The sequence below is a fragment of the Drosophila tropicalis genome, unplaced genomic scaffold, assembly GCF_018151085.1.
Source record: "Drosophila tropicalis isolate 14030-0801.00 unplaced genomic scaffold, ASM1815108v1 contig_158, whole genome shotgun sequence".
Lineage (NCBI taxonomy): Eukaryota > Metazoa > Arthropoda > Insecta > Diptera > Drosophilidae > Drosophila > Drosophila tropicalis.
This window is the reverse complement of record NW_027172602.1, coordinates 8,333,082-8,355,548: the sequence shown is the minus strand read 5'-3', so window position 1 is coordinate 8,355,548 and position 22,467 is coordinate 8,333,082. Positions and strand designations below refer to the sequence as shown.

At 39.1% G+C, this 22,467-nt stretch overlaps 1 protein-coding gene across 2 annotated transcripts; it reads right to left on the bottom strand.

Annotated features, from left to right (window-relative positions):
* Positions 1–1,028: 1,028 nt before the first annotated feature.
* vnd (ventral nervous system defective) lies at positions 1,029–20,442 on the bottom strand. 2 transcript variants are annotated; one of them, XM_068301595.1, is made up of 3 exons: positions 7,082–7,818; positions 4,855–5,627; positions 1,029–2,796 (listed from the first exon to the last, which is right to left on the bottom strand). In XM_068301595.1, the coding sequence occupies exons 1-3, from the start codon at positions 7,729–7,731 to the stop codon at positions 1,880–1,882; spliced, it is 2,340 nt and encodes a 779-aa protein (XP_068157696.1). In that variant the 5' UTR covers positions 7,732–7,818; the 3' UTR covers positions 1,029–1,879. The 2 variants fall into 2 exon arrangements, with proteins under 2 accessions (XP_068157696.1, XP_068157688.1); XM_068301587.1 differs by lacking the exon at positions 7,082–7,818 and adding an exon at positions 19,627–20,442 and having other exon boundaries at positions 1,036–2,796.
* Between the last annotated feature and the right edge of the window lie 2,025 nt (positions 20,443–22,467).

Below are 22,467 nucleotides of genomic sequence, written 5' to 3'. Positions count from 1 at the left end.
AAATGTTTAACCCTTCCGATTATACAGATTATACATACATATGTATGTGTATTAGTATATCAGCTTTTAAATCAGTTGAAATGAAACAGACAATTTGAAAAACATTTCCACTTTTGGATTGGAGTTTTGACTTTATGTCTTTATAGATCAAAAATGGTTTAAATTGAATTGATCAGTCAACAGCAATAAGTCTGCCTTTATAATTTAGAGTGTAATACGTTGGGTCACTCATGAATGATTGAGTAAAAATGATCAACTCCCTAAGTAAAGATGCTCGCAGTTAGTTCTACATCTGCTCAATTGTTCATTCGTTTACATATTCACTCACTCACTTGGTTAGTTTTTTCCCTGACTAACCCAATCATATGATAAGCTTTTTTATATTGAACAAGTTGAATCAGTGAACAGACGAGTAAAGTGAGTGAAAAGTGAAGAACTGTGAGTAAAGTAACTGAGTAGAGTGAATAAAGTGAATGCAAACAACTGAGTAAAGATTAATTTGTGATTAGAATCACGAATTTGTGATTCACTGAACGATTAAGTGAGTGAATGAATAACTCATTTTGAATTTCTTTGGTTTAGTTTTGTATTTTCCAGATAAATAATAAACTCGAATGTTTTTTAATGTTTTGTAAATGATTTTTATTAAATCTCTAAAATGTAATTTGTTTCATTTGTTATTTTATTTTCATAATTATTAATTAGATTTTAACATTAATGAACTCATTTTACACACTATAAATTCAAAGAGTTTGGGTTTTACTCGCTATACACATACACACGAAAAAAAAAAATGTTGTTTCTTTGTTATTACATCTACGACTATTCATTTTTTATTTATCCTTTTTCTTTTTTTCTTTTTTTTTTTGTATATGTATGTATATACACATATTATGTATGTATGTGATTGGGTATATATTCCATATATGTATGTATATATATATATAAAAAAAAATAAATTCTTTCTAAGTATATAAAAAAAAAAAAAAATAAACAAAAAAAAAAAGAGAATTGCATGTTAAAAGTGTTTTTTTTGTTTTTGTTTTTGTTAATGAACACTAGTTAAATTTTAATAAAATATACAGATTATTATTATTATATTGTTTTTACCTAATGTTAAATTTCTTTTAAAGTTTTATTTTTGCTTGATTTTTTTTTTAGTTTTTTTGGATTTTGTTTAGGAAGAGTTTTTTCTATGTACAAAAAGGATCTGATTATAATTAAAGGAGACAAAAAAAAGAGAACACTATATCTACAGTCTAGTTTTTTATAAGCATTATCAACTTGTTTGTGTCTGTGTGTGTGTGTGTGTGTGTGTGGAGGGAAGAGGGAAATGATGGACCTACCAAAAATATCTGTTCCGATAAGCGAATGATGATAAAATCTAGAAAAGTTTCTTATTACACTTATGATATCTTCATTTGTGTGTGTGTGTGTGTGTGTGTGTGTGTGTGTGTGTGGGTGTGGGTGTGTTAGTGTATGTTTGGTTGTTGTTAACATGGGAGTTACATCTTCATTGGGTGGGGGAAAATTGGTTAAGGGGAGCTTGTTTGTATGTACATGTAATAAATTGTTGTTGTTGTTTTTTGTTTTTGGAACTATAGGCTTTGGCTTTTCTTTTCTTTTGTTTTGTTTGTTTGTTTGTTTTGTTTAGGAGGAGGAGCTTAGCAATATGTTGTAGTAGCTTTTGGGGGACTGGTCTAAGTTGGTCTTGAGTTTGGATATTGCACCAAGTGGGGAAATTGTTCAAAGAAGAACAAAGAAAACGAAAACGAAAACTAAAAAAAAAAAAAAAAATGAAAAGATTGAAACTCAAACCAAACAATTATTCGAGTTTCCAGTTAGCTGCTACTTGCTGCTCCTGGAGAACCTAACAATATTAGGGCCACCAGGCTGCTCTTTGGGCATGCGCATGGGGATGGGCGTGGGCATGGGCATGGGCATGAAGGCCGGCGGCTGCTGCGGCTGCCACATGTTGATAGGCTGCAGCTCCATTGAGGGCCACCAGATGATGGGCGGCTGCATTCTGCATGGCCGCTGTGGCTGAGTTGACGCAGTCTTGTGCCAATTTACTGCCAGGATCAGCACCACCGCCCAGGCAGGGTTTACCATTGCGAACAAGCACTGGCACGGCGACGCGTCGCGGCGATGGCAGGGCCGACGGGTGATGCGGATGTGTGGCATGTCCATGCAATAGTCCCGGATGACTTTCGTAGCCCTTCTCGTTCTGGGCACGTTTTGTCTTGTAGCGATGATTTTGGAACCAGATTTTCACCTGGGTCGGCGTTAGGCGTATCAAACTGGCCAAGTGTTCACGCTCTGGGGCACTCAGATAGCGTTGCTGCCGGAAACGACGCTCCAACTCGTATGTCTGCGCCTTGGTGAAGAGGACACGTCGTTTGCGTTTTTTATTTGGGATGCCATCGCTTCCATTTGCTGCTCCACTGCCGTCGCCATCGTCGACATCGTCGATATCTTCCTCAATGCCATCCTCATTGAGGCTGTCGTCGTGACTGATGGCATCGTTTTTCAAGCTATTATTATTATTATTGTTATTGGTATTATTGTTGTTGTTGTTGTGCAGGGCATGCGCCGCCGTCGGAGCCCCAGAATTGGCGCCATGCATCGTATGCAAAGCATCGCCCACCGACAATGCATCACTATCGGCCGAACGACTGTAGCTCTTATAATCGCCCGATAAAGCGGGTGAAGTTTGGCAATTGGATCCAATATATGTATAGGATACTTCCGAGGTAACTGGCGAAGTGCTATCCGGACTAGCCGGCTGTTGTGTGCCTGCAAATCGAGAAAAGAGAAACCAAATGAGTTAAATCAATCTTTTTAACATTTTGTATTGCCTACTTTTTGGGGACCTAGGGAAACCTCATTCAATTATCTTGCGATCCTTTCCGTGCGTCGTTTACATTGTGAAAAATTAATGCGCACACCCCTCCATACAGGGCAAATCGAAAAATTTGACAAGGGCAAGCCATGAGATGGCGGAAAATGTAAACTGAAAACTGAAAAGTCAGTTGGGCAAACAGAAAAATACTCATACATACATAGGTAAAAACGGGGCGAAACGCCAACAAGGCGTTTGACAATACAATTGGATTAGTCCTGTGGTTGATCACCATTAACCGATGCTGAGGCGGCAACCAGATGCCAAGCTAAATTTATGTTATCGTTGGGAGGGAGGGGGAGAAAAGCAAAACAACCCCTACCAGGACAAATAAAATAAACCCCCCCACCCTTGCTTCGATCAGGCAACCTTCATTGCTAATAACGTCAATTAGGCGACAAGGCATCATCAGGGACTAGACTACCTGGTGGCTGGATTGTCTGTCTGTCTGTTTGTCTGCCTGCCATCTATGAGCTCCTGCAGAGCTATAGAAAACTCTCTGGCTGACTGACTGACTGACCTTCGGCATGCTAATGAAAATGCATTTTCTTGTCTATGGATAGGATACACAAAAATACCTATACCTTGTCTATATATGGGCATATTTTCCATGTTTGTGTGTGTGTGTGTGAAAAACAATAAAAGGGCACAAGGACAAAAGGCAAACCTCAGTGAACACACACACATTTTGGTTTTTGGTCCCGACTCTTCCGCCTTCCGAACTCTCTTCCGGTATCTATAACGCCCACTTTTGATTTATTAACCAGGGGCGTGTACCAATTGAATATCTGCAAACCGCAATAGATGCGAAAAGACCCCCAAAAGAATACAGACGAAAAAAAAGGAAAACGTTTGTGAAAATGTGAATCCCATCTATGACTTAAGCCTGACTAAGTAACAAATCGAAGAAGTTTTTTTTGATGGCCCATTAGCCCCTCATGCCATCTAAAGCACCTTCACCATGACAACTCAACAAATTAATAACTTAATATAATCAAAAAAAGAAAAAAAGAGACTAACAAAATAAAAAAACGCGAGTCCTTAACTTACAGCTGTGAAATTTCCCAAAAAAAAAAGACCAAGCAATTATAATTTGTAGCGAAAAAAAAAGGAAGAAGAGACACAGAGAGAGTGTGAGCGAGAGAGAGGAAGAGAGGCAGAGAGGGAGAGAGAAAAAACAGGACAAAACGGAAGTGCGTGCCATAAATTTCGAGGCTATATGAAAGGAATGACTGAAAAACAGTTTGCCTCGCAACAAAACAATAGACAATAGGGGGATATCCCAGACGTTAAATAATACGAAAAAAGAATCGACAAAAAATAAAAAACAAAACAAGAATAAAAAAAAAAAAATAACAAAATTAATCCTCAAGTGTGAAGCGCATACAAACTATTAGTCAAGATTATGTTTCGGGGTCTCGACAACTAACAACGCATTGGAAAGGGTGAAATGCCCGTTGCCCGATCCCATGCATGGGACCAACCCATGGTGGTTTGAGAGGCTACCACTTTGAGTTTTGAAGCACCTGAAACGACATTGACTTGACTGACGCAAGGATGGATGGATGGATGGAGAGAAAAGGTTTTTTTGTTTGTCAGTATGCCAAATGGGGCGTGGCATATTGGTCATAGTCCATCAAGGGTTAGTCCAGTTGCAATGTTGTCGACATGCAAACACAGCTGCCTCACCTCATCGCTAGGTGGAGGCAATTTTAATAATCGTCGCCCTTAAACGCCCTCCTCTCAGCCCTCTCTCAGACTAGATCGCAGCGAAAAGCTCTTCATATGCATTAAAGTCAATGATAAGTCAATTCCATGCCCTCACATTTAGAACTATTTGAAGCGAACTAGGAAAAACTACGCCACTGCATGAGGAGAACCCCAAGAAGAGCACTTAAGGCTTTGGGATTTGAATTGAATTTTTGGGAATACATATATTGATTTAAACTCACCATATAACTCATTCTCTTTGATCCACGCACTGCGTCCCGTGTGAGATAGCATTGTCTGTGCCATGTGATGATACGAGGACATCTCATCGGTGAAGCTGCCCCCGAAATTCTTGGGCAAATATTGCCCAGCGGCCACAGCGGCAGCGGCCGCTGCATTATGGCTGGCCAGCAGCTGGGCAGCGGCCTGCGCTGATGCTGCATGGGCAGCATGTCCAGCATCGGTGCCGGCATGATGATGGGATAGGGTTAAGGGAGTCAATGGGGCTTGCTGTTGATGATGGTGCGTCAGTGGATGTGGATGATGTGATTGCTGTTGGTGCTGATGTTGCTGGTGCTGCTGCTGTTGCTGGTGTTGATGCTGTTGCTGCTGCTGGTGTTGATGCTGATGGATGGGAGCGTGATGTTCTGTGGCAGGACCATGGTGACCCTCTGGAACACCATGTGATGATGCTGCAGCTGCAGCCGAGGCGGGCGTCGCTCCATGTTCCGTGCTCTCAACGCTGGCAGCTGTCAGGCTTGTGGCATTGGTAGTGGGCGACAGATTGGCCGTGGGGGGCACTGTTGAATGGCCATGTCCATGACCATGGCCATTGGTGGCCTCCGCCGAGCTCAGTTCGGTGCTCTGTTGTTGCTGACTCTGATGATGATGATGATGATGGGCGGCGGCTGCAGCGGCTGCTGCAGCATTTTTCAGTTCCGAGCCATCCAAATTGAGTATATCCGATATGTGAAAGCCCGAGCGTTGCGATGATGGGACCTTGGCATCAAACAGACTGTAAATAATAAAAGGAATTCAGGAATAAAGTAAGGAAAATAAAACACAATGAATTAAATCATGTGAAGGGAAGTCAGTGAATTGTCATTTTCTGCTAACTACATCCGGTTAAAAATCATGAATGAGTTCATTTCTACCTGTTCTGAGAGAAAGAGAAGCGGTGTGTCTGTGTGTACCTGCTGATCTTTGGGTCGTTTGGGTCGGTGACTTTCAGCAAAATAACCGTCCTCGGGCCTCAGGGCCTTTGATTAACTTCGATTAAGTGCTGACAAATCATGGGATTATTGACACCTAGTCTTCGCTTCTTTCCTTGGGTTTCCTCGTTTTCCAAGGCTTAGCTATAATTCAGTTTTTGCTCTAATGCAAATTTGATTTTCCACTAATGCCATTAACAATTAAAACACGCACACACACACACACACATGAAATGCGCTCAGGACCATGGCTGATCCGGACGATCTTGTGTGAGTGTGTACCTGCTACCTGTTAGACTCAGCACGCCTCAACAGGCACACACACGCAGACACACACAGGTTGGATGGCCATGTGTTGGCTATTTGCTTGGCGCAAGTTTCGCTTTTTGTCTTCTTCCGGTTTTTCCGCACACACACAAATTTTCCCAAATGTGCATGCGAAATTCCCACGGACCCAGGACCTAGACCACGACCAGACCAGGGCATTCCCCGCCAGGTCTAAACGGAATTCCCAATTGCCCTGCAGAGAGCACAGACAGACAGTGTGACGCCGCGAAATGCCAAATGCGTCATCTTCGACTGTGCGACAGTTCGACAGTTGTGCTCACCGTCCTCGTCTACGTCGTCATCGTCGCCGTCCTTGTCGTCTGTTGCACACATGTTGAACCGTGCTTGGGGTTTCCCTATCAACAACATACATCGAGCACCATCGTCTCACCATCATCTCACTCACCAAGTGGGAATTTCTAAGCCTCATTTTTGCAGGCCAACCAAACAAAACTAACAAGTGGTAGAAGACAACAAAAAAAAAAAAAAAAAAGTGAGAAAAGAAAAAAGGAATGAACACAACAGAAATTTGTCGATTTTCCATTTGCTTGTCTTGATCTCTCAGGGCAGAGGGGAATTACGTGGGATGGATTTAGTTAATTTACTTTTAGGGCAAGTTTTTAATGGATTGCCCAGCTATGATCTCAGGTGACTCAGGGATTAGTTAAACTGTTTAAAGTCTCTATTAACTTGATCCAAGACGTGTCATGGGTGTGAGAGATCAAAGAGGGTTTGAGAATAAGGCAGAGAGAGAGAGAGGCAGTTGATGAAATTAGAATCTGTACACAGTTCGAGCTCCTCTATAGCGATCTTTCTGATCTCGATATCATTTTGAATGAAAAACATATATGATCACAGAGCTGATCGGGTGGGGGGCGGGTATACATAGTTTTAAGTCAAGTTATCCTCATTTGTTGTCTTGCTGTCTTACCCGGGCAAAGCATTTCGCAAAGCTGCTGGATAAAAGGCAGCCGGCAATAGGGCATGACTCCATGGCGGCAATAAAATGGGAGACCAGGGCAGGAAGGGGGCGGCTGCAGCTGCCGCAACGGCAGCCGATGATGGCACCATTAGACTGCTCATGCTATGCAATCCGGGAAACCCACTAAATGCAGCGGCTCCTGTCGGTATACGCAATTGCTCCGTGGCCGATAGTGTGCCGCAGGGAGTTGTTGTTGTTGGTACTGTTGTGCTGGCTGTGCTAATCAATTTAATTGGACGGATGTCCCGTTCCCGATCACGTTCCCGTTCACGATCTTGCTCCCGTTCCCTTTCCCGCTCCCGTTCTCGTTCTCTTTCACGTTCCCGCTCTCGTTCGCTTCCACTTTCTAGTGTCGATGAGGGCGTTGATGTGCGTAATGGCCTTTTTGGTGTTGTGGGCGTTGTAGGCGTGGCAGGACTAACTGTTACCGCACTCTGCGGCGAGGCGGGTAGACTGCCAGCACTACCCAATCCGCTGCTATGTCCACTACTCAGCTCGCGCTCCCGTTCCCGTTCTCGCTCCCTGCTGCCCTGCTCCCCCGTGGCCGTGGTATTTGGACGCTTAGTCGGGGTACGCTCCAAAATCGCCGAGCTAGTCATTATGCGAATGGATGTTGGCGGCTGTTGCTGTTGTTGTTGGGAAAGAGTTGTGGTCTCCGTCTCTCGCTCCGGCGATCCTTCGTTGGATTTGCGTCTCTGCGTGGCTGGTGGGGCAGGTGACGACGACGACCTGGTCGACGAGGTCGACGACGAGGACGACGACGGCGACGACGATGAATGATTTTTACGTTTCTCCGCCACTTTGCGGCCGTTTATCTGACACACGCACACACACACACACACACACTCACACTAGGTGAGGAGGCGACAAAAAAATAATTGAATCTGAATATTTTAAGCACTTCTATATCCTTTTTTTGATTGTGTGTTTTCTTTTCTACTTGTTTTTTAAGAAATTTTCGTTTGTTTTCTTTGGTTTTGGGTGAAAAAAATTGATTCTTGGTCAAGAACTTGGCACCATAATTGGAGGCGAAATGAAATGCTCTATCGCGAGTTGCACAAATGCGTTAGTTTTCTGTGTCCGTTAAAGTTATGTTTTATTTTTGGAGTTGAATTTTAATGTTTCGAGGCTTGGTGCAACGTTTTGTTATGTTTTTCGAGCCGCACTCTAAACATTCCAAACTGAAGTGTCATCAACAACTAACGAGACATCAAGAACTCGACACGAGTCCAACCAGCCAACGGCAGAAAAGTACCAAAAACGTTACGCTGCACACACACACACACATACACACACACACTATATAGGGATATATGTGAATGTATAGGGTGTCTTTTGGTATATGAGAGGCATCTCTTCACTATTGGGTGTATATACTCACACACACACACACACACGAATAGACAGAGCAGAGATGAGTGGAGAGACTCTCTGGCTGTTGTTTCGCCGCATTTTCCACTAAGTGGCTTCTCATGTCCTTTTCAACAAGGATACACTAGACTACACACAAGCAACACGAAGCACGAGCAACACTGTGAGTGGCCCATTCAACCACCAGCAACAACAAAACCACCACCATTCAGAGTACAAGATATCCTTGTTGTTAGACAAGGAAAGCACACACACATACACACACACACATAGAGAGGCCCAAGCCCAAGCCCATCCTATAGCCATCTCGCTCTCACTCATCCAGTTGTCGAGACGAGTGGGCACTTAAGAGTGTGTGTGTGTGTGTGTGATGGCCATTGTACCGCTCGAGTAGGTAGATAGGTCGCTTTAGTCGCCAGCCAGTCAGACAAGTCCCTTTTTTTGTTGGTTATTCCTCATCATCATCTTCTTCTGGTTGTTTTTTTTTTTTTTTTTTGGGATTTCATCCATGCTCCTCTTCCACTCCTTACACTTGATGTTGTCAACAATTGCTGCGTCATTATATTGTATTTATCATTATCATCTCTTCAAATAACAGAAAGAAAAACCAACAGAAATAGAGCTAAAAGGCGGATCCCTAGCCAAGTCGCTATATGTCAGTTCGATCTTATCGTGTTAAGCGATTAAGTTAATAAATCTGGACCTTCTTCATTTATGCAGCAAATCAAATGAGTTAGATTTAGCATCAAAGTAAAATTTATATCCTCATTCGAAAGTGAATTCAGCGAAATGAATTTTCGGAAGGACTTAAAGTTTGATAAGCCCTCTGAAAGAAAAGAAAGTCCTGTTTCTCGTTTTTGGCGTCATTTACAAATGATATCCCATTCAAGTTGAAGATTTCTTAAGAAAGGACTTTTGTTTTTCTTGCAAATAATATTAAAGAGGTCAACTGAATATTTTTGGTTTCTTTATGTCGTGACTTGTCAAGCACCATTTGAATTTCGATTTCACAAGCAAACCCATGATTACCAACAGATCCTTAACATGCCATAACTTACACACACACACACACATGAGTAGCTACGTATGTACTGAAAATGTTCATGTGTACATATGTATGTATATCCTGGCCCCATATATGAGGACACACCCAGGAGGCATAAACGGAAAAGCTAAGCACTTTGGCTCCCTCTTTTGAAGGCATATACATATAGGAAAATACATAATCAACACAGCCATTAGCTAACTTAAAGCAATGGAATAAAGGAGATTTCTAGAGGGAATAAGAGAAAAGTTGAAGCAATTGAAAAAGAAAAGAAAAACATATATATGTATTTGTATATTGTAACATGGCAGACACATGGCGTGCCAGGACGCCATCTAATATGCTACACAAAATACATATAGCTAGGAGAGCACACACACACACACACAAACACACATGCACATACGTGGTGTGATTAATAAGTATGTATATGCAAGGAAGGTTTCTTTGGCAACCGTCTTAGAATATTATATTAGGACATTGCTTGTGATGTTCTAACAAAAAGTTCTTATTCTCTTTGACTTCTTCGACTAAGTTTTGGTTTTTTTTTATGATTTTCAGTCAAAGTTTATATAGAATCTAGATGTCATAGAAGTCCATCAATAGAAACTAAACTATATTCATCATATTACTCACTTCACTCCTCAGCGGTTAAAATAGAATCTTAATAGGTTTTATTTCCTAAATCTATTCTAATACTTATTCAGTTTTTTAAGGACCTTTGTTAGAAGTAAAGAGTTCGTACTATGCAAGTAAGAACTTCTGCTATATCCTTGACAATGGCTAAAACAAAATAGTATATAGAGCTATAGATTTTCAGATGAATTTACAATCACTCTTACGACAAGTTTCATTTTCTTTAATATTGGATCTTTAATAGTAATCAGTTCACTATCTTTTTATATGAAACTCATGTTATCAAGCGCCTGGTAAGGACCTGTATAGGGCAGCTGCATCCCTTTCACACCTTTCCTTAGAGATTGATTCAATTTAGATGAATTTATTGTTTTTAATGATTCATTTGATTCAATTTACTGAAAGATGAAGCTCAATTGGATTCTTATGGAATTCGAATATTGAATGAAAATTAAGTCAACAACTTATTGCAGCCTTCTAATTTGAATTTAGCCCATGCTCCTGGATGTTAGTAGCGTTCTAACTTTACTTTAATTTCAAATATCCAAACAAAATATGTTCATGTCCAATTCATAAACCAAATATGCCTAATATGAGGGGTTAAACTAAATCTGTTAATGAATTTCAATCAATAGGTAATTTCTATGACTTTTGTTTTTATTTGATAATGAAAAATATGGAAAGTTGATATTTCTGTCTATCGTTTGTTGGAATATTCCAAATTACATCAAATAATGATGTATGTAAGCATTTGCAATGACAATATCCTTGATATATATTTATGTATGATCTTAATTCTATCATCCTTAAGGACGAGAACATAAGTTTCAAAGAAGATTGCAGAAATCAATTTCAAAGAGTTTCTTGTTCATCACACCTCGTACATATGTATGTATGTATGTATAGATATGTGCATACCAGTACATATAGTTACATCAAATGTATGTATGTATGTATTTGGCATGTAACAAAGAGACTCTTTATATAGCCCCCCTCTCCTCCTACTACTGGCCTGTCTCCTCCTACTCCCGCACCTAACACTCCAATTGTGGATGGTGCTGGTACTCCATGTCGGATTACAACACGCACATCTACACTCACTCACACACACACACTTACACACACCTAGACTCGCTATGCCTAGGGGAAATTACGTGTATTGCCGTCGGCGTTGATGCAAGAGGAGAAAGAACAAGAAGTAGGCAACAATGACGACGACGACGACGACGCCGCTGCTGCCATCGGCGACGCGTCGTTTGCCGCTACTCTTCTAAAAGTGGGCGCGTCACAACTGTTTTGACCGTTAGACCAATCAAGTGAGCTGTGCAAGCGAGATGGCTAGATTGCCGAGAGAGAGCACTTGCGCGCATGTTTGGGAAATTTTTGTGGCTGTTGTTGTTGTTGTTGTTGTTGTTATGGCCACATTACAAAGGATAACGTTAGACGAGGGCGCGAAAGGGAAATTTTTGGTCCGTTTTTAGCTCACGCCCATTTCATGTGGTGTGTGTCTGCATCTGCCTCTGCCTCTATGTCCCTGTGTGTGTCTGTGTGTGTGTGTGTGATAGCCATTGTTATGCGCCTTAATGATGATGTTGCAAGTAAAAAGGCTTTCAGCGTCAACTGCTCTGTCGCTGCTTGGTCCTGCGTCTCAAATTGTTAGTGTTCCTGTGGCTGTTGCTGTTGTTGTTGTTGTTATACGTTTAGCTTCCGCAGGAAGTTTAAGTAGCAACAACAACAACAACAACAACAACAATTCTATATAGTAGGTATTATCTCTTCTTGTGGCATTCAAATTCAATTCGTTTCTCGCACAAAAACTCGTTTTATTATTATGTTTCTTTCTTCTGTTTTTTTTTTGTGTTTTGCTCCTTCTTTATTTTCATATTTATTTATTTATTTTTTTTTTGGCTCTCCATCTCCTTCTCTAAGCACTTCAAAACTACTTTAAACAGTTTTGTTTGATTGTATTTCGTTTGTTATTGTTGTTGTTGTTATTTGTTTGTTTGTTTATTTGCTTGTCCACTGTTTTTTTTTCTTCCCATTTAGGGTTAAATATGCAAAAGAAAACAACTTTTTTGTTTAGTTTTTCAATTGAAATCCTTTCTATTAGCTATTAAAAAATGATCAGGATTAGACCAAAGTCTCTGATTGGCTCTTCAAATGCTATAAAAAGTTAAGTGAAACGAAAATAAATTGATTTTTTCATAAAATTCAAAATTAAAATTAATAATTTGTCTTAAAAACTAAGAAAAAACTTTAGAAAACAATGATTCTTAAGTGTTTTAGGTTCACAAACTTCACTTAAAGAACAAAATCCAATGAATAATCTTCAGAAAACTTAACATTAATAATCAGGGAAGGTCGGAAAAAGAGGAAACATCCTAAAGATTATTATTATTATTCTAAGTGAATAAAAAACAAACAAAAAATGATTTATATCTTCGTCTTGGGCTTCCTGGCAGTTTTGAACATGACTTAGAAAGCAAATTTCAAATGGCTTTCAGAACAGGACATATGTAAGTTTCATCATCTAACTATTAAAAGTGTCTTTGATATAATCTTAAGGTGTTTGTGGTTAAAATTCATTTAGAAAACAAGAAAGAAGCTTTTTTTGGCTTTGCTGAAGTTTAAATAAAACTATTTAATTCCTTCTACAAATTATCAATATTTTTACACTAAGATATGTATGTCCTTCAGTGGTTTCTATGGCTGCTATATGCTAAAGTGGTCTGATCCAAAAAATGGTCAAACTTCATCTCAATTAGGCAAGAAAAGGCTTAAATAACTTGTTTCGTTTCAACAGATTTCTAATCAAGGTAAGGACATGGCTATATAGAACCAGCTTCTCATGCTGATCAAGAATATATAGAGCTTTTGACCTATTTTTATGTTCTGTTAAAAGTTCTAGCCAAATCTGTTTTGCTTAGAGACTTGAGAGAGCACTTCAAAATCATTAATTTTTTGTTTTGGGGTCTCAATGGTGCTCAATGCTTCAGCTGATTATTTGCCCTTTTTAACATGTTTTAATCTCTAATTGGCTTCTCAGCCGCCCCACCCCATCGCAACCATCATCGCCCACCTCCTCCCCCCTTGAATTCAGTTTGATATAAAAATCCTTAAAGTGGCAACTCTTCAACATAGACCAGCAGCTGGCTGCTACAATCTGCCAGGCTTAAAACTCTGAAGTGTGACAATATGTGTAGTAGGCCTACACACACACACACACACACACAAACACACAGATATCAACGGGAACGAAGCGTCGTGCACAAGAACAATTAACAACAATGAAACTCGAGGCAATTTCATTTCTATTACCAAATGCAATAAAATATGTTGAATGTCAGCGCAATGGGATAAATGGGCAAAATGGGTAAAGCGAAATCGAGCAACATACATACATTCATACATACATATGTATATGTATATCATGTTAGGGGCGGTCGGTCGGTTAAATGCCTTCTTCGGCGGCAACACCGACAACCCAATATTACTAACACTAACAACCCCAATTAAACGCTTCGTTTGGCAATGAGCGTAAAAAATCACACACCGAATACCGAACAATTTTGTGTTTTTGGTCAAAAGGTGTTTGCTTTGTCAATAGATGAGTGTGAAAGAGAGACAGAGAGAGAGAGAGAGAGATGCTGCACACACACACAGACATATCGAAACGCCATTCATTCAATGCTCGTTTATAAGCAGCCCCGCGCTCATCCTCATCCTCATCCTCTTGCTCATTCCATTGTCATCCATTTTAATTTACCTTCCGGTTTTCCTTTCTTTTCAAAAAAAATTTCATTTTCGAAAACCCTCTCTCCCTCTGTCTCTCTCTCATTCTCTCCCCCGTCATCTATCGTGTGCTGTGCCTTGTGACGGCCATGACAATTTTTGGGTTCCCAAATTCGTTGCGCGGAAGTGATTTACCAAAAAAAAAAAAAAGATGCAGTGGCATAAAGGAATGAAGTACATAATATCTCTCACTAGGGGCACGGAAGTTCCCCATTTACCTTTGCTCGTGCTTGTGCCCTCTTCTCCATTTCGTTTTGATTGATCTTTCGGTTGTGTTTAACAAGCTGGGTCAGTATTTGGCCCTCTTTTTGTCTGTCTGTTTCTTTCCTTTGCCTTTTTTTTTGGCGTGATCTTTGTCTCATTTGTCGCAATTTGCTTTTGATCATATCGAATTCTTGTGAATTTTTGTCGGCCATTTGGCAAAATTGGTCTCTTTATTTATTCGAGGAGGGCGTGGCCGGTGTTATTGTTGGCATTATTCAACTTGAAGTCGAAATGAAATAATAAATTTTGATCGGAACTTCTTGTCTTTGAGAAATTGTGTAAATACAGCTGGATGCCAGCTGTAAGTAAGGATATTTTCGGACTCCTGGTCATAGATTCTTTTGATTCATCTTACAATTAATGGATATCAATTCATTATGGGTAATTTGGTTCGGCCTTTGGTTCTATTTCTATATCTTCTCTCTTACTCCCACTTGTTGGCCAAGTGAGTATTTGATTATTTCATGCTTAATACTTAAAAAATTGATTTAAAATAGAATTTTTGAATTACACTTGTGATCTAATTTTGTGTTTCTCGAGAGAAGAAATGATGTGAAAATCATAAGAAAATCATTTTCCTGTTTCACTTCCTTGATTTGCGCTTTAAATCGGCTTATAGCTTAGTTTCCCCTTTTTTTTGGAAATGTTCTTCATCGCACATCATTATCATTAATAAGATGAGAATCACATTCGAATTTAAATTCAAACATTTTCTCAATGCAAAACAATTTGTTGCGTTCGTTTAGGACTGAGCCTGAATGGGTTTCGGGCTTACCGAAATTTAGATAAATTACTTCCTACTTTTGATACCATGTTTCCCTCTCTCTTGCTGTTGTTGTTGCTGTTGTCCTTCTTGTTACTTTTTTATTATTTGAATTGCATCCCTTTCGGGCTAACAATCTAATGCCATTTCATGGCTCTCAAATCGAAAAAGACAATGACATGGAGCAGAAGCGGATGTTGTTGCACTTCAAACAAGAGAGAGCGAGTGAGAAGGATACACACACACACACACACACACACACACACACACATCTCATTGATTAATAAAAATAAAATAACAACTATGGCTGACAGAGAGAGAGAGAGAGACACACATGAATAGCAAATGCCGGCTGTGAGGATCTGATTGTGAGTGGGCCATAAACCCAAAAGAGCCGAGAAACTTGACAAATGGGTTTTCTACACTGTGCTCTGTGTCCCACTGTGTATATCTTGTCCCTCTCTCTCTCTCTCTCTCTCTGCTAGGTCACTTGGTCAACTTCCTCTGTTTTTAGACAAGACACACTTCCTATTCCTATTTCTATTCACCTCCTCTCCCCCACACCAACTAACAATATTGAATTCTACTTCCTTCACAGCTTGATGCTTTTGGGCTAGGATTCATTTGCAATTTGTTTCAAATGTCCTTAGCAATTGCCGACTTGCAATGGTTTTTGTTTCGTCCCTCAATGAATGGCTCAGTGTGCTTCCTTCTCTTCCTTTAAATGACACCTTTTTCTCTGTTTTCTTTCACATTTTTGCACAGTTTTGGGCATTCGTTTTGTGTTTTAGGGTTGATCTTGTGGTATTGTCCAACACAATTAATTGAATATGATCTGAGTTAAGGTTTCGAAAATCTATTTGATTTGAAAAGTTTTCGACAATTTTTAAGTTAATGAAAGCTAACCACTCATGATTTTTTCATTAAATGTGACATAAATCGAATGATCGATTCAAAAGGGGAATCACTTCCAAAGGACTAGGCAGCTTGTATCTAGGATTTAATAGTTGATTATTGAAATCGTTGGACAACACTTTTCTTAAGATATTTTCCAATCTATACAGAGACGATTTTGATTGTCTAAGGATCAAACAACACAACTCAACTTAGTTTCTGAGAGTTACTTCACTTGATTTTCCCATATTGTATATGGTTATGTGGAGGGCCAAAAGGGTAAAGGCGAAGGCAAAGCCAAAGGCACTGACACCGACACTCCTTAGACACCAATTCGATTCTCTATCCTTTCCTCTGTCCGTGACACTTCAGCCAATCACATGCTTCATTATAGGGTCATCAATTTGGCAGCTTGGGCAGATGTAAATTTCATTGTGTTATTTTCACATTCGCATGAAACAAATATGCATGCGATGGCAAAGAAAACGAAAAAAAGAAACTGGCTGACAAACTGGCATTAAATTTCACCAAGTCACGCGTCTCACGCGACACAAGAGAAAAAGTACAGAAAAAAAGGGCAAAAAAAAATTATGAAATGTATCAATTTCTGATTTCTGACTGGAACTTTTCCTTTCCTTTACTGACAATTTGCGCTGACATGCAGAAAGAGACAGAAAGAGAGAGAGAGAGAGAGCCACCCATTTTGGGCTTTTGCCAGGGCAAGTGTTTACGAGTTTTATTGCCAGGGTTGTCTAGCTCGTCTAAAGTAAAACTACACACACACACTTGATAACCCTGCTACTCTCTCTCTCTCTCTAGCACATGTGAGAAAGTTTTCTAGAACTCTTGCTATATCCCTGCCGATAACTTGTAACTATTTTTAGATCTTTTACCAAAAAGGACTCCATTGACTCCTTAAATTGAAACAAATTCATCCATTGTTTATTCCTTGATTTGGTGTCATATCTTTGTGCATTCCAAGTCTTTATGGATCGGGTAATTCGTATAATTTCTCTGACGTTCAATGGGGCAATTAACTAATCAATTAATCATAAATCAATCAATTTTATGGAGGGCTTTCATATCTTTAGAGAAATTTCATTGCAAGCTAAGGAAACTTTTTTTAAACAAAATACTTATTTATTTATACCAAAGTGCTTTAAAACATTAAGATTGCAGCGATTTCAAAAGATTTGCTAACCTGAAAACAACCAATCAGGGGAGAGGAGTTAACGGGATAAGTAGGAAACTGATCAATTTATCTTCTAAGAACTTTATTTTGTATTATTTTGAATAATTAATGTAATTTTAAGGTATTTGTTGAATCTTCTATAAACTTGGAGCTATTAACAGGTTGAAGATATTTATATATATTCTTGGTCTTAATCCTTGGCATGCTTTCAATCAGCTAAACACTTCGTATTGGCTTGATCTAGCATTTTGTTTACTCTCTCTATTGACAAGCCCAACTTAGTTCATTTTGAGTGTTGTCCTTCTGTATATACCACGGAGCCCTAAGAGTCCATCTCAGCCTAATACTTTTATTTCCCTCTAGCACAACTTCATAGGTCTAGATGGGCTTGAGTAGGTACTTCTAAAGGACCTTCTTACTCAAGATATATGCAGAATTTTTGTAAAATATTGCAAATCGTTTCTATTATTCCATCCAAGACTGTATAGCTTGAGTGTCTGTGTGTGTGTGTGTGTATTGAAAACAAGTAGATGGGGCTGGCCCTTTGTTTGCTTCCTGATTTTTGGGCTCATCCAGTAACCTCACAGACAAGAATGATGGCAATGACGACGACATGTGCACACATTCCCAGGCATATTTTTTTTTTGCTATACCACAATATAAATATATACAAAAATATATGTATGTATATAACTATATGTATGTATATTTTTTGGAGTTTTTGTATTGTTTCTTTTGGAGTACGTTCAACTTGACTGGTTGCGTTTTCGAATTGCGTTTAGTAGTGGATTTTTTTGGAGTTTGAGTTGTTTTTTTGTTTTGACTCTCTTTTTATTGTTGTTGTTGTTGTTGTTGTTGTGACTTGGTTTTGGGTCTTTGTTTTCTTTATTAATAAAAAAAATGAAGTAAAATTATATTTTCGAACTTCATATTTCATGGAGGTTAGACAAGTGTATGGCGTGTCCTTTTATGTCCTTCAAGTTGTTGTTGTCGTTCCGCTTGTCGTATTTGTCGTGGTGTTGTTTGTTCCTCCTCAAGTGTGTGCAAAGAATGAACGGATGAGGAATCGAAAATCGGAATGGGTAAAGTTTGCTGTTTGCCCCAAAACATCAACTGAAGTGTAAGAATATGTTTTTGCTAGCCTCAATTTTAATTAAGGAAACACAAATCAAATCAAATAATAATAATGAAACGGCCAAGAGACCTGCTGTTGCGGTTAGGGGAATTCCCGAAGATCAGGAGTTGGTGAAAAACATGTGAATGTATCAATGAAATATAATGGCCAAGGAAACCAGAATTTGAGAGAGAATAACATGACATAAAATACAAATAATACAAATACAATAATAGAATTGGTTTTTATTTGCCAAACAGAATTATCCGAGATTAGCCGAGGGTTCGATGCAACGATTATGGGCAAACCCAATTAAAGTACAACATTTTTGTTTCTTTTTGGTGTTAAACTTCACAGTTTTGCAAAGGCTAAGCGAGTGTGTCTATGTGTGTGTGTGTGTGTACGTGTTGTGTGATTTTCCAAACGATTTCCCTCTAAACATGTGTTTTGGTTTTGTCCTTAGAAAGCAAAAAAACCCCGACAGGGGCAGCAAACCGAAAAGGTGACAAAGTGGAAATAATGCGCATTGTTGAGTGCACTCCCTTACAGTCCCTCTCCCTCTCTCTCTCTCGCTCTCTGTTTGAGTGACTGAGTGACTGACTGTATGACACCTTTTTCGCCTGGACTTATCACCCATGCCCTGGTCCTGACCAACGATTCGTTTAGGTTTCCATTCACTTGGTACGATCACACAATGCCGTAACATTGGCTTAGGTGCGCATTGTTGCGAAAATCATGGGGGCTTAAGATCGAATGGTATATATAGTACATATGCACATACATATATACATAAGTGATATATGCTCGATCTTGATCTTTTTTCTCTATTGTCACATGAATTCGCAATTATTGTTATGCCATTAAATGCTAATACCTCTGGGGTAATAGCCGCAATTCTCTCTTTGAACTGAACCAACCACAACTTGCTTTCCGAAATTTGTTTCTTTCATTATTTTCTTAGCTGATTTTAAATCAAATTGTTTTTAATTGGTCTTAGCCGTTTCTAAGAAATATTTTGACAGTTCAGTGTGTCAGGGTTGTGTGTGGGTCAGGTGAATCTTTGAGAAAGGTTGAAATAGGTTTCCCTCACGTTCTTATCCTAGTTTTTTCTTGGTTTCAATTTTGTTTCTTCAGTTGTCTTAAATGCCTCTTATCACATAGTAAATATATATATATAGATTGATATAGACAACTGATAGGTCATTCAAGTCGGCTTTTATAATTTATGGATAGTGGGTGAGAATATCCTGTTAAAAAAAGAGTATCCTGCAAGTCTCAGGAACTCATAGATGATCAAAGACGTCCAAGAAGTTCACAAAGTTAAAAGGCCGACGGCATTTACAAACTGATTAATCAACTACTTACCACCGATATGAACTGAGTATGAAAATCTAATCATTTTTCGGGCCTCAATTGTACTTACTCATAGACATGCTTGTTGTATTCGTAATCCGGCGGCATGCAATAATCCTGTTGGTATACATTATTCGTGTAATAGCTGCAATCCTCAAAGTAACCACAATTCGGATTATAATTGCTCATAATTAAACAATAAGGCCAAGTTGGCGTGTTATGCCAACTGAGTTGCCGCGGGGTACAAGGATTGTGAAATGATGGCCAATGAAAATCAAAATCACGAGCAAAATATTGCCATATACATAGAAAAATGTATATATATATATATATATATGTATTGGTTGTTGTTGTTTGTTAGAAGCACATAAATTGTTTTTTAAGCCAAACGTATTGAATGAATGTGAGCCGATCGCTTTTTAATGCACCTGATCACTTTATAATTTGTTGTTACTTTGTTTTATTTGTGTAACTTATTGGAAATCCATTTTATTGGCACTACATTTTCGCCAGCTTTTTGGCAATTTTCTTTTTAAACAATTTTTCGTATTAGGTTTTTGTTATAAAGTTTTCCTTTAAAGCGCGCGCGCTTTCTTAGAATGCAGACCCCAACGGTAAAATCACAAAAAAATAATAGAAAATATAATAAAAACTAAATCACAAAGAATCCAAGTAAAAAAAAAAGAAAAACCAAAAAACAAAACAAAAAAGGAAAAACTAAAAAAGTTCACTCGAGGGTCTGCAATTTTTTCGATGTGTTGTTCAAAGTGACACTGACGTTCGGGCACTGGGACATCATCGTTTGGGGTATGGAACCCTGATGCGGAGGCACATGCCGACAACGATGATCCACACTAGCTCACCAACACACTGGCACACTCGCACACACACACTCACACCTCGGATCGGGTCTGGTCTGGAGTGGCGCAACGTTCGACACTTTAAATGCTACAACAATCACTTATTAAAGTCAAATAGGTATTAAACAAAAAAGAAGGCAAAAGCAACAACTATACTAGGTAGAGGGGTACAAAAAAGAACTGAGTTAAACAAATATAAATAAAGTACACATATCGATAATGTTGTCCATGTGCACATACACATACACATACACACATTAGACTGAGTGAACGCTGGCCAGATATCGCCCGGGCATGAATATACAGATATGTACATATATACGAACGAATATTCATATACAACAACAGAAAACGGAGCACGGACATGGCCAGAGGAGACAGAGAAGGGGAACAACAACAACATTTCAGAGATACCCACAACGTTTTATACCCGTCCATACCAAATCGGAGGTTTTCGCTCATATGTATTTGTTCTTGTACACTTTTCTTCATTTCTCTGTTCTACTCCCGATTCGGCCAGCACAGTGGGCAATAGGAAGCATATATTAGAGATCTGGGGAGATTATCCACCACTAACCAGTAACCAGAGGGCCGGTTAAACTTTGGCAAACAAAAAAGGAACATAAACTATTCTTGATGAAGTATCGGCAACAGCATCGTCGGTCTTTACCCATTAGATCTATATGATATAATGGTCTGATCCAGATGAATTCCATAATTTTAGCTTTAAGGTTTTAGGAGGAGGAGGGAGACAGGTGCATAAAAGGTGTTTAAATGGCCAAGAAAAAGAGACAAAGTCATGTCTTGTCATTTCGATGGAGTGAATATTTCTCATTTTTTGCAAGAGCATATCAAAAATCTCACCTTAATAGACAATTAAGTGGGATTAATCAGAAATCACATTCAGATTTGTAATCATTGAACCACTGTAGCCTATAAAGGTTGTAGCACTCTGATGTTCAGTAAACCAACTAACCCTTCCTTTTTGCCTGCCCCCCTCCCCCAAAAACACACACACACACACACAGTACATATGCAAACAGAATGTCAGTTGAGTCCCCCCAACTTACTCGCCCTATCCATATCTCTCTCTCGTTCTCTCGAGAGGCCCCCCTCGTAACAAAATGCTTAATACGGCAGTCAATTTGACTTCAATTCACCTCATAAAATAATAATAATAATTCCAATTCCGATTCACAACAATATTATTATTATATTTTGTTTCTGTTTTTATGATTTTAATGGCGATTATGTGGCGCGTATGTTTATTGACAAACAATATCGCTGAGATCGGGAGTACTGGCCATAAAACTCCCGTCCAGAAAGCAGTAACTACTTGCCACTCCACACACACACACACAAACACACAACAAATACACGTTATCAGATATCAGAGTTGTGATAAGCAGTATATACATACATACATATGTATGTATGAGCAACCTACATACTATATACATATGTATAATGATATTGGTTATGAATGACTATTCTGCAAAATGTTTTAGGATGCAATTTTCAGTAGTTAATTATAATTTGTTCTTAACGCTTTTTTGCTCTTTCTCTTTTTGGCCAACAAAATCATCCATGGAAAGGGTACAATCTTCGATTGATATTGCTATCGCTAGTTATATATGTACATACATACAAGTAAATATGTGTATGTGGGCTTGTCTGAAGAGTGGGGACGGCCCCCAAAAGCAGGCATCAGAGACATTAGCCACTCTAGCCATCCTTGTCGCACGCGATACGGAAAACTTTTGTTTACGGCCTTATCGGAAATTTGTTGTTGTTCTTTTTCGTTTTTGCCATACATATTCTCCTTTTTTGCCCGACCACCCCCACCACCCCCTCAATGGTAGTTCTTGTTGTTTCGCGAAATGTCTGTCATGGACTTCCTTTTTGGGTTTCTTGGGTTCGTTTTGGTTTTTGAGTCGCTGTATCTGGTTGCTGGAATCAAGAAAGTTTAGCTTGACAGCAGCAGTAACTAGTAGGTAATCGGTCTCCCTCTCGACTCTCTATATATGTACATACAAATATAGTAGTTATTT